Source organism: Epinephelus lanceolatus, chromosome 1, assembly GCF_041903045.1.
Source record: "Epinephelus lanceolatus isolate andai-2023 chromosome 1, ASM4190304v1, whole genome shotgun sequence".
NCBI lineage: Eukaryota > Metazoa > Chordata > Actinopteri > Perciformes > Serranidae > Epinephelus > Epinephelus lanceolatus.
Genome location: NC_135734.1, coordinates 28,428,472 through 28,441,815, shown reverse-complemented (window position 1 = coordinate 28,441,815; position 13,344 = coordinate 28,428,472). Strand labels below are relative to the sequence as shown.

General features: G+C 38.6%; 1 protein-coding gene across 11 annotated transcripts in view; it reads right to left on the bottom strand.

Annotated features, from left to right (window-relative positions):
• Positions 1-13,344, bottom strand: part of LOC117256774 (calcium-dependent secretion activator 1) — a 101,046-nt gene that overhangs the window by 73,175 nt on the left and 14,527 nt on the right. For all 11 annotated transcript variants that reach the window (XM_078168959.1, XM_078168925.1, XM_078168951.1 and 8 more), the window contains exon 2: positions 370-483. In XM_078168959.1, the coding sequence (XP_078025085.1) occupies positions 370-483 (114 nt within the window). The remainder of the gene's footprint in view (positions 1-369; positions 484-13,344) is intronic.

Here is a 13,344-nt window from a genome sequence, read left to right as displayed (position 1 = left end):
TTTACCACTCAGCCGTCTCAATACAAGCATTTTGACATGGAATAGCAGGAGGACTGTGTGGTGCCTTATTTTTCTTTCACTTTTTAGACTGAAAGCTCGTCATTTCTGGTTTTAAATCTGCTGCAGAAGCGATCCAGAGGATACTGTGCATCTACAGCAAGAAATACTGTATTACATGTAGACATTTATGACAGACATTAATAGATATATTCAGCTGTAATTTTTACATTTCCAAAAATGCACACAGATATGACTGATGTATTTCACATTCAGTGATTCATTTGAAAGTATCAAGTCCTTGCGCTCAGATAACAAAATGGTTCTGCATGTGATTATGCTGCTTTGGTTAGGATGTGTATGTGTTGGTACCTCATTGTAGCTCTGCACAGCGTTGATGAATGCCTCATCAGCCACAATCTGTGTGTCTCCGTTGAGGAAGGCCTGGAAACGGTCCTTGGTCTGCTGAAGCTGCTGCTTGGTTATCTGTGGAAGCAAGGGCAAACAGAGGACACCTCAGCGTTAAAGCCAGGATGCAAAATATGTCAAAACAAGCAGACAATAATATCCAGCCATTTTTGAATTACTTATTCTGGGTGAGCAGAGCAGGCCAAACATATTTTTCCCCAGAAGCTTCCACGTTCCCCTCCTGGGGGAACGCTAAGCACTCCCAGGCCAGCTGGGACATGTAATCCCTGTAGTGTTTTCTTAATCTACCTTTGCATCCCTTTTTTAACAGTCATGCTCTGAGCACCTCTAAAGGTAGGCAGCCTGGAGGCATTCCTATTAAGTGCCCAAACCACATCAACTGGCTGTTCTCAATGCGAAGGAGCTGCAGCTCAATAACAAGTTCCTTCCAAATCTCTGAGCTCCTCATTATATCACATGGAGCGAAACCAGAAACCTCATCTCCGCTGATTGTATCCACAATCTCATTCTTTCAATCACTACCCAGATATTGTGACTGCAGGTGAAAGTGGGAACTAAGATTGACTTTTAAATTGGGAGCTTTGCTTTATAGCACAGGTCTGTCCCTACTACTTACAGCCTGATACAAAGCTTGCATTACTGCAGCCAGTGCCCCTAAACGGTGGTCAATCTTACAATCCTTTTTACCATCGCTCATGAATAAAACCCCAAGGTACCTGAATTGTTTCACTTGGATACTCCCCCCTCCCAAACCTAAAGTGAGCAATCCACCCACCCGACTGCATCAAACTGAGCTGCAAACTGCTCCAGTGGACAATGTAGGTCACGGTCCACTGAAGCCAAAAGGACAACATCATCAGCAAATAGAGGAGACGCCGCCCTAATATAACCCGACTGCAAACTCCAGGCCTCAGCTGCGCTTTGATATCCTGTCCATGAATATCACAAACAAGAGAGGTGACAAGGCCTGTCAGATTTCAATGTCAAAAAGTGTACAGGGAAGAAATGATTCATAACAGCTGCAGTAGGGAAGAAAAGACAGTAAATCAAGAGGTACAACCTCTTTTTAGCCATGTTAACTGCTTTGCTCCAGGGATGGCATTGCTGGTCTGTTGATTTGCCAATCAGTCCACCATTTCGGTCCAGACTGAAATATCTCAGCAACTATTTGACGGATTGACATAACACTATAAAGAGCAGCTAGTTTTTATCCAGTGAAATGTCACAACATCTTATTCTTGGATTTGCACAACATTAGTAGTCCCCAGAGGATAAATCGTGTTAACTCTGATGAGCCTCTGTTCATCTAGCTCCACCATTAAGGGCCACATTTGTGGTTTTGAGGGAAACGTTTTCGCAACTACTAAAAGGATTGCCACTCTTTTTATTTTATTTTTTTATTTTTTTTACTCCCTAAGGATGAATTGTAATAACTTTGGTCAGCACTTCACTTCAAATCAGTGACCTTCATCAGGTCAAATCTTTGATTTGTCAGTTACTTTGGGTTCTAACCACAAATCACAAAACTTATGACATTCCCATCAGCCTCAGCTTTACCTTGTGTTTAATGCTAATTAGTAAATGTTAGCATGCCAACACGCTAATTAAGATGGTGAACAGTATATTAAATCTGCTAACCATGCTAAACTAAGATGGTGAACAGTATATTAAACTTGCCAAACAAGCTAACCTGCTAAACACACTAAACTGAGATGGTGAATAGTATGTTAAACCTGCTTAACACGCTAAACATGCTAAACCTGCTAAACCTGCTAAAAATGCTAAACTAAAATGGTGAACAGTATATTAAACCTGCTAAACACGCTAAACTAAGATGGTGAACAGTATGTTAAACCTGCTAAACATGCTAAACCTGCTAAAAATGCTATACCAAGATGGTGAACGGTATATTGAACCTGCCAAACACGCTAAACTAAGATGGTGAACAGTATGTTAAACCTGCTAAACATGCTAAACCTGCTAAAATGCTAAGCTAAGATGGTGAACAGTATATTAAACCTGCTAAACACGCTAAACCAAGATGGTGAACAGTATGTTAAACCTGCTAAACATGCTAAACCTGCTAAAAATGCTAAACCAAGATGGTGAACAGTATGTTAAACCTGCTAAACACGCTAAACATGCTAAACCTGCTAAAAATGTTAAACTAAGATGGTGAACAGTATATTGAACCTGCTAATCATGCTAAACTAAGATGGTAAACAGTATATTAAACCTGTCAAACATCAGCAGTTTAGCATTGCCCTCACATGTATTGATAAAACACAGAAATCTAAAAAATAATTGCTATGCTATGCTATGACAGGCAACCATGCATAGCCAAGTGTATTAAAAAGTGGATTACTAGAAAATACAAGTGGGTCAGTCATTTATGTTTTTAGGGGTCATAGCTTTTATTTATTGCATATTTTTTTATAGTATACTGTATAGCTGTACTTTCTTGTAATAAGTAATATAAAAGGAAAATTAAGAGGGGGGGTGTGGGCAGATTTGCTGGAGAAGAATTAAATGATTTTTTTTTTTTTTTTTTCTTAATTATATGATTTATTATCACTCAACAATCTCTATCTTTTATCAAAACATGTTGTGTTGGACATATGTGATGTTTTTTTTTCATATCCTTTGTTTCACTTTTGAGCCTCATTCTGGTCTACATGTCCTTGGATCGATTTCACACATGGTTACAGAGTCAGTGACCTAACTGTCAATAGACTGACAAAATTATCCCTCTGACAACTGCTTTCAATCTACAGTTCAAGCTGTTGTGTATATCAAACAAGCACAAGGACCTGCTGGTAACCAGTGTGTGTCTGCGTGCGTTCAGCTGCACATTGCAAGTGACAGACTTTGGCGTGGGAGTGAGGTGGAAAAGTACCACCTATCATGTGCCTTAGAGGCAATCTCAACACCATCTGCGTGTCCGTCGTACTACTCCAACTCCCCCTTTAGCAAAGTTCAGAAAACGCAGACCACATAACATAAGATATCTCCATCAGACCCAAAGTGAAACTGCTTTTTGGATCTAATAAGAATGATTTATAAAGGTGCATAGCTGTATAAATACAAATACATAAGCTGACACTGACAAGACCTCTCCATTACTGCCAAGAACTCGAAGCCTCACAAATCATTTCACCAAAATGCCGCTCCTAATCATCCAATTCACGATAACTGTGGAAGAGTGAGTCTCAGGATGGTATACCACTTAATGTCCAAACATAATAGATGCACTTAACAGCACATCAACTGCATCAGGGATCAATACTTGTGCTTCTGCTTCAAGGTTTCAGGTTTATTCATCTTTGCATAGATACTGTAGATGTGAGATTAAGGAGAACTCGGTGGACCATCTCTGCTATGTTTTAATAGACCACGTTGTTCGAGGAACATCCTGAGGCAAGACATGTTAATATTAACACCAGTATGCAAATCAGTCTGGTCTATGGAGACACTCAGAGGCTGAAGTAGATAGAGTTGTCCTTGGTTTCTTGTCCATACGTGAAAGTGAGAGGGTCGGGATAAAAGCAGCACACAGTTTTTACTTTGCATTGCCTTTCCCCATGATGTCCATTAAAATGTATTCATGCACAGATTAACATTAGACTTTTATTTTTCTTTCTCTTACAAACACATACTATGATATTCTAAGCATGAGTCCTATTAAGGATAATAATTTTAATTAGAATAAACAGATGAAAAAAAGTGTGTATACATGCTCAGGCTCAAGTGTAGGCGTGTTGACTGATGAGCTACAATCAATTCAGCAACAGGGGAAACCAGGAAAGCAGTGTGAATAATGTGGAATACACCGAGGTATGTGCCGAGATGTTTTCTCTTGAATGGCTGCTGGGCTTTTGAGAAAAGGTACAAAAGCAGACTTGAACCAAGCTGACTGAAATGTTTTAGGGCAAAGCTAGCACTTACACCACTAGACCTGAGGTCACTGTTGCTTTCTCAAACACAACCAAACACGGGTACATAGCAACAGCATTACTAGCAACTGAAAGCAACAAGACTTTGCTGTGCCAACGAAATAGATCTGTTTCATCGAATTTTGCTGAGGAGCTGTAATCAGAGATGGAGCAATTAATCAGCAACTATTATGAAAATTGATCAATTATTTCAGTAATTCGTCAAACAAAAGCTTCCAGCCTCTCAGAAGTGAGGATTTGATGGATTTAACTAAAGATCTTTAGGTTCTGGAGAATGAAACAAGCAATTGATCTGGGAAATTATCATTGGAATTTTTTCCTATTCTCTGACATGTATAGAGGAAGATACAAAGTCACCCATGACTTAGCTCCACCACCACTTGTAGGGCCTATATCAACAGAAAAACAAATACTAAATGTGTCACTAGGGGGTCTATTAGAAGAGACTGCATTATTCTGTTGCAGAAAAAGTGCCTTGAGCCAGTCTCCCTGGTCTGTCAGAAGTTCAATAGAGTGGAATATAAATTCACATTAGAGATGTAAACACTTACACATCTTTCAGCAACCAACAGATACAGTGAGTATTTATGGGAATGCCCACAAAACATCACAACCTTTTAAGCCAAGGGATAAAACAAAGCATTTGCAACCATAATGAAGAGTTGCTGTTTGGCTCTCTGCACGTCAGATAAACTTAAAAATCTAAATGTAATGGATATTTTTCAACCTGAATCCTACTTTCCCATGTTTTTGTGTTTCAGTGACTCATAGAAACAACTGTTTTTTAGCAGCGGCCAGGCTGTAACCACTTGGGGCATGTTCACATCATCAATTTACATCCACTAAAAGTGCTTGTTTTTGCCAATGACATGCTCGGATTGTTATTTTAAGTGTCTGACAATGTCACTGAAAGGATCCCTTCATATATTTATCGTTTTGTCAAAGAGTGAGAGCCCTTTTGTTTAACCAGAAACAGCCACAAAATTGCTATTGTCAAACCCACCAGACTCCATTTAAAAAAAAACAGTAATTTTATCATCATAAAAAAACACTTCATTCAAAGTCAACAGAAGCAAAATTAAACTCACAGAATGTGTCTCGGTTTGTCTTTCCACTATTCCAACAATCACCAACTCTGGTTAACTTTAAATATACCCGTAACTCACACAGGTAGATATGAAAATATGCTGGCTCTATACATGCTTAAATTATTGTTTATTTAAATGGAGTCTGGCGGGTTTCCGATGGTGATTTTGAGGCTGTTTCTGGTTTTAAAAAAGGATCTAATGATTTATCCACACAGTGTTACATTGCTCAGCCACTGGTAAAAAAAAAAAAAAAAAAGTTGTGAGTCTCCAAAGACCTGTAGTTCTTGAAGCTACAAATCCCTGCGTGATAACATTATAGCACGACGTTAAAACGTGGTGTTGAGTAACATTAATGCTGCTATACTGTGGAATTCACTAAAACCTGCTTTTACACCATGGTGTTAATGGCTGTAGGGATACTATGGTGAATTTATTTAATTATATCTACACTTAATATAATAATCTCTCTTATGTAAGGTTAAAAAATGTGCTCTCCCAGCATTTACAGGCTAGGGTAAAGGAGTGTTTCCCCCCTCGCCTACTATGACCTCACCATGCCCCCTAACACAGACTGTATCTATTAAAATGATAGATGATTAATATGTACACGTGTCAGCACTAAACTCTCATTTTGCTGCTGCTATTGATTCGATATGACCTATTTGTTTTCACTGTCGTTCTAGGTGTATCTATGTCGCTACAGCTTCTACTGCTTTCTCTTCCCAGTCTTTAAACTACATGTCCTGCTCTTGTTTTTTGCTTTGATGTATTTTAGGAAGCCTTCTGCAACACCTTGGCTGGGGAAAAATAGCCTCTTGGCTAATTCTGGCATTTTTATACTATGTGCATTTATTAATTTAAACTGTCCCTTCTCAAATGAGCAAAGCTGCAACTAAACTGAAGAAAGTAGCTGGTAGATTAATCGACAATGAAAAGAATCCTTAGTCGCAGCCCTGGCTGTAATCCATGTGAGCAAGGACAGAGTGGCCTCTATTAACCTCACATATTAACTTCGTATTCCCTTTTCACATATAGCTGTGGAGGAATCGCAGCAATATTATAATAAACTCCAGGAGACGGGGTATTGGCAGTCGTCCAAACACTGGCAGAACACATTTGTGTTTTACCTGAAGATTTTACCATGAAAGGTCAGAGCTAATAATACTTTTGCTTCTGCTGACAGCTTCTCTCCGCCGATCTGACTTCATGTGACAACACAGCAAGCTGCTAACTCTGTGTATGTGTGTGTGTGTGTGTGTGTATATATTTGGAGAGCTCACACTGAAGTACACAGCGGTAAACCAGGCGAAATGTGTCCACCTCTCCACCAAAGAATAGTTGAGCTGCATAAAGTATTTATGACTTTCGCTTCTGCATGCTCTTGATTTCATTGCTGATTGGAGAACTGCGCTGATTAGTAACCACGTTGATGGATGAGAGAAAATGCCTCCATTTTCATCAGTATCGCCCCGACTCCCAAGACATACTTTTGCTGCTTTGCTCTTATTGATTCTCTCTCGGTGGCTCTTATCAAGATTGCAGTGTTATATTATGATTCATTGGCTCGCAATGAAGTGGGCAGTGACATTAATCACCCTTCACATATCAATAGAGTGGATATGCACATTGCGTCGGCTTGATGTACAGTAACTTTATTACAGTTGAAAATGACTATGGATTTTATAGTTCGATATATCGTATAGTTGTGGTTTGTGCAATATTTGAGTCACTGTCAAACATTTAACGACTCAAGAATTTTTAATTAAAAACTAAATCATAGATATTTTTGTAGTTTAGGTCCCTTAAACTTTATATAACTACTAGAAATTGTAATTTTCCATATATTACTGTTCAGCAGTCAGTGCACAGTGGAGACAAATGGATGGTATACCATGAAGGAGAAGCTTCAACTAAACATCATTTCATTTCCTAAACCCTACTGAGCCCCTAAATCAGTTTCATAATCATAGTTTTCAGCCCCCTCAGGCACACGTCTTGCAAAATGAAAGCTGTCTTCAGTGATTCTTCAGTGAACCGAAAAAGGTTATTTTTACTTCCTGCTTTGTCAATATGTGTGGAGTGGAGTGTAGGTTGTAAGGATCTTTTAGAACATATTTCTGGCATTACAGTTTGTGTGTCATATACAACATGACAAAAGATAGGCAGCTTTTAGTCGATAAAGGAAACAATGAATGTCTACATGAAAACAAAGGCATCTAAAAATGGGAAAAATACATACAAATACAAATCTTAAAGGATGTTCAGATGTTCACAGCTGTCAGTCACCACCTACAGCGTAATAGGGGGATCATTATATAAGACATTTATAAATTGTAGAAACTATTCAGAGCCATAGAAAGGATTTCAAAATACAGATTTCAAGAGGCCATCATGAAGGCCTACACAGGAGCCTGTATTCACAACATTAGACCTAAAATATACTGATATCCACAGCCGTATTATCAGACAATGGGCCCCTGTGCACAGAGATGCAGAGGGCCCCATCACCTCCTCTCAATAGGAGCAAGACACACAAATGTTTTAGTTCTTTAACCTCTATTTGTTGTTGTTTTGCATCTTTTTGTAGTCGTAATGCCTCTCTTTGTAATCATTTTGAATCTCTTTATGGTTGCTTTGTGTCTCAAAGTGGGTTTACATCTCTTTTTTTGGAATTTTGTGTCTCTTTGTTGTTGTTTCCTGTCTCTTTGTGGTCATTTTGTGTCTCTTTGTTGTTGTTTCCTGTCTCTTTGTGGTTATTTTTTGTCTCTTTGTTGTTGTTTTCTGTCATTGCGGTCATTTAACATCTCTTTGAAGTTGCTTTGTGTCCTGTCATAGTTGGTTTGCATCTCTTTGTGATTATTTTGTGTCTCTTTGTTGTCGTTTCCTGTCTCTTTGTGGTTATTTTGTGTCTCTTTGTTGTTGTTTCCTGTCCCTGTGTGGCTATTTCGTATCTCTTTGTTGTTGTTTTCTGTCTCTCTGTGGTCATTTTGTGTCTCTTTAATGTTGTTTTCTGTCTCTTTGTGGTCATTTTGTGTCTCTTTGTTGTTGTTTTCTGTCTCTTTGTGGTCATTTTGTGTCACTTTGTTGTTGTTTCCTGTCTCTTTGTGGTTATTTTGTGTCTCTTTGTTGTTGTTTCCTGTCTCTTTGTGGCCATTTTGTGTCTCTTTGTTGTTTACTTCTGTCTCTTCATGGCCATTATGTGTCTCTTTGTTGTTGTTTTCTGTCTCTTTGTGGTCAAGTTGTTTTCTGCCTCTTTGTTGTTGTTTTCTGTCTTCTTGTGGTTATTTTGTGTCTCTTTGTTGTTGTTTTCTGTCTGTTTGTGGTCATTTTGTGTCTCTTTGTTGTTTTCTTCTGTCTCTTCATGGCCATTTTGTGTCTCTTTGTTGTTGTTTTCTGTCTCTTCATGGCCATTTTGTGTCTCTTTGTTGTTGTTTTCTGTCTCTTTGTGGTCAAGTTGTTTTCTGCCTCTTTGTTGTTGTTTTCTGTCTTCTTGTGGTCATTTAGTGTCTCTTTGTTGTTTCCTGTCTCTTTGTGGTCATTTTGTGTCTCTTTAATGTTGTTTTCTGTCTCTTTGTGGTCATTTTGTGTCTCTTTGTTGTTGTTTTCTGTCTCTTTGTGGTCATTTTGTGTCACTTTGTTGTTGTTTCCTGTCTCTTTGTGGTTATTTTGTGTCTCTTTGTTGTTGTTTCCTGTCTCTTTGTGGCCATTTTGTGTCTCTTTGTTGTTTACTTCTGTCTCTTCATGGCCATTATGTGTCTCTTTGTTGTTGTTTTCTGTCTCTTTGTGGTCAAATTGTTTTCTGCCTCTTTGTTGTTGTTTTCTGTCTTCTTGTGGTTATTTTGTGTCTCTTTGTTGTTGTTTTCTGTCTGTTTGTGGTCATTTTGTGTCTCTTTGTTGTTTTCTTCTGTCTCTTCATGGCCATTTTGTGTCTCTTTGTTGTTGTTTTCTGTCTCTTCATGGCCATTTTGTGTCTCTTTGTTGTTGTTTTCTGTCTCTTTGTGGTCAAGTTGTTTTCTGCCTCTTTGTTGTTGTTTTCTGTCTTCTTGTGGTCATTTAGTGTCTCTTTGTTGTTTCCTGTCTCTTTGTGGTCATTTTGTGTCTCTTTAATGTTGTTTTCTGTCTCTTTGTGGTCATTTTGTGTCTCTTTGTTGTTGTTTTCTGTCTCTTTGTGGTCATTTTGTGTCACTTTGTTGTTGTTTCCTGTCTCTTTGTGGTTATTTTGTGTCTCTTTGTTGTTGTTTCCCGTCTCTTTGTGGCCATTTTGTGTCTCTTTGTTGTTTACTTCTGTCTCTTCATGGCCATTATGTGTCTCTTTGTTGTTGTTTTCTGTCTCTTTGTGGTCAAGTTGTTTTCTGCCTCTTTGTTGTTGTTTTCTGTCTTCTTGTGGTTATTTGTGTCTCTTTGTTGTTGTTTTCTGTCTGTTTGTGGTCATTTTGTGTCTCTTTGTTGTTTTCTTCTGTCTCTTCATGGCCATTTTGTGTCTCTTTGTTGTTGTTTTCTGTCTCTTTGTGGTCAAGTTGTTTTCTGCCTCTTTGTTGTTGTTTTCTGTCTTCTTGTGGTCATTTTGTGTCTCTTTGTTGTTTCCTGTCTCTTTGTGGTCATTTTGTGTCTCTTTGTTGTTGTTTCCCTTCTCTTTGTGGTCATTTTGTGTCTCTTTGTTGTTGTTTCCTGCCTCTTTGTTGTTGTTTTCTGTCTTGTTGTGGTCATTTTGTATCTCTTTGAAGTTTTTTTGCATCCTGTCATAGTTGTTTTCCATCTCTTTGTAGTCATTTTGTGTCTCTTTGTTGTTGTTTTCTGTTTCTTTGTAGTAATTTTGAATCTTTGTGGTTGCTTTGTGTCTCCTCGTAGTTGTTATCTGTATCTTTTTGGTCTTATTTTGTCTCCTTGTAGATGTGTATGTTTCTTTGTGATAATTTTGAGTCTCCTTCTGGTTGGTATGTGTTAATTTGAGTGACATTATGCTGATAAAAGCCAAGGGGGCCCCTGGCGCTGTGCTTTGAAGACCCATTCAGTGTTCTATATCAGCCTGTAAAAATATCAAAAAAAGATTTTTAATCATAGTGTTAATTCACCCCAGGTTGCCAAAACTCTCAATTTTCTTTTCTCTTTCAAATTAAGGAAGAAGAGGAAAATTAATACAGAGCATATTCAAATATTACAAGCAATTAAAGGGCTTCAGAAGAGCAGCTCTTCTCTCTTTGATTAGTGCATTTATGCTTTTGTTGTACACTTCCACCTGTTTACAAAGAAAGAGAGACTAAAGCAGAATAGCGGCAGGTTACATAACACCTGTAATAATATGCAATAATTAAATGTAATTATCAAGATTCTTTTCATTCTTATCATACTATCTCTTTGAGGTTTTTCAGATACCTCTCTTGCAAGGTACACAACATTTCAGCTGTCCTTGCAGTGCTGCGATAAGTGGGGTTATTAGCTAATTGAATGCAGTATATATAATGCAGTTCAGCGCAGTAAAGCTGACTCACACTTTAGCTTCTTCTGGAAGTTACATAACATTAAATTAAGGTGGTTTCCAAAATTAAATGGCTGCAAAATACAGCAGATGTGCACTTTTCAGTGGTGGGCAGTAGTGAATACACTGGTAATTGATTCATTAAAAAAAAACTAAAAGCATTTTCATTCACAAAAAATAGACAACATTATGTTTGTCAGTGTAAGGAAGAGCTTAAAAATCAGTGTTGTGCTCGGAAGAGGCATGTCAACTGAAAAAGGAGGGTACATTTTACTCTCATAAAATAAATTGTGCATGTGATTACAAAAGTATTGTGCATAAATCTGTTTGCTCAGGAAAGAGCTACCAACTAATGCCGCTGTTGGTTTTTAGCAAACATGGTATCTTTGAATCCTCTCGCCAGACAAAGCATATTTCAGTCATGTTGCAGATGACACCACCAGCCCACATCTGAGTAAACAGCAAACAAGAGCGCTGCCTGACAGCTGCACAAAATCTACCAGCAACAGGCCTCATCAAACACAGAACACCAGCACCGTGTACTGACTGTGGTCACAAAACTACAATTATACAAAGACAGATGCACAAACTATTATCTCCAACCAGACATGCTCACGTAGATTTGCTCTGAAGGCACATTCACTCACTCACTCACTCACTCACAGCATTGTGTGAGTAAATACCACTCCGCTGGGTTAGTAAACAGCCAGGTGTATACTCCGCAGACAGAGCTTGACACACGGCAAACAGGGATGAAACAGGGAGCTCTGGCTCTGTATAACCAGTCTCCACACTGTTGTCATATTCAGGAGCTGTGGCACCGCTGATATACAGTATACAGGAACACTGTGTTCACAACCGGCTATAAGACCCGTCTTGTAACAGTCATCCAGTATCACACCACCAACTCACTGACAGCAGCCGCACAGCTCAGCTGGTTCCTCATTATGCTCATTCAGTTACAGAGCAGAGAATAAGCCGTGAGCTTAAGCTAACATAAACGGTATGGACGTGAAGCTCCATGTAGAGAAGATAAAAATTGGTCGGACACTTTGCATCGATGTGGTCTAAGGCGGTAAAATCAGTGCAGTCTGTTCTGTTGCACTGCAGGAATCATGGTGTTCACTTGCTGGAAAAAGTGGGAGTTATTTGTTCTGCTTGATTTTGATTACATTCATTTGATGACCTATAAATAAATGCCTTCATATTTGCCATAACACTTTTATAATGTTCCCTCTGAATGCTGTTTGTGATCAGACTAACTAAACAAGATCCAACAGAAATGGAAAGTAACCAAGTACATCAGAGACTTTACTTGAGTATCCCAATGCCACGTTATACATCTACTCATTTATTGGAGTAATGCACTTTTAACGCCACGGTAGCAGCTATATTTGTTATCTTTCAGATTTTATATACAAAACATATCATCAGTCATTAAATATGATGCATTGTTACAGATGAAACTACCAAAATACTGCATATAAAGCACTTCAAATCCATCTCCATCTCAACCCTGTCCCCTAGAAAGTATGTTTGTCTGTTTCTAAACTGCTTTCCCAATAACATTGTTGGGGCAACATAATTGCTGCCTGGGTTATGATCAACTTTTTTTCAGATAACAAAACACTACATTAATTTACAGGAGGGGTGTCCAAACTTTTTTGAATTGGAGTCAAATAATATGAAAATACCTGGGGGCCAGCTGCTTCACACATCGTGTGGGCTATTTCATTTAAAATAAATCACATACAAATGACACCAAAGCCACTGTTTCATCTATAAGTGAAAAAGTATTCTACTCACTCTCGGCCATATTAGTTCCACCTGCATATTCCTACTTGGTGCATGTCCACAAATTATATCATTGTTCTGCCATCATGAGGTGAATGAAAAACAAATTAACGTGATCTTGTTTGCTTAACCAATATTGCCTTAACCATAGTATACTTTGAAAGACAAGCCTAACGGCTGTTTGAAGCCTGTGGGCTACAGTTGGCCTCCAGGCTGGACTTTGGACATGACTGATGTACAGCGTATAGGCTTAGAAAGGAGGTGGATGGGGTGGATGGGGAGGATGGTGAGTGTACAAAGTGCGGGACCTTGACACCAGAACCCTGAGCTCACATCCAGACTCCTGTCTTAGGTTTTGGCAACCAATTCACTTCTTTTAGGTTAATGAAAAATTGTGATTTTGGTTAAATATTAATTAGAAAAAGGTAATTTAAAAAAATGCTGTAGTCATTGATAAGCAACATTTCCTCATTATGCCTGACGAGTAAAGACGAGACAAAATAGTTGGCTCTGTTTGGGCGGACAACCTAAGATGGAACACAGTGCCCATGTCAAAGCATTGGTTCTTTTCTTTTGTAACCAATCCTGTTAGCAGTTGGCTTGCCTT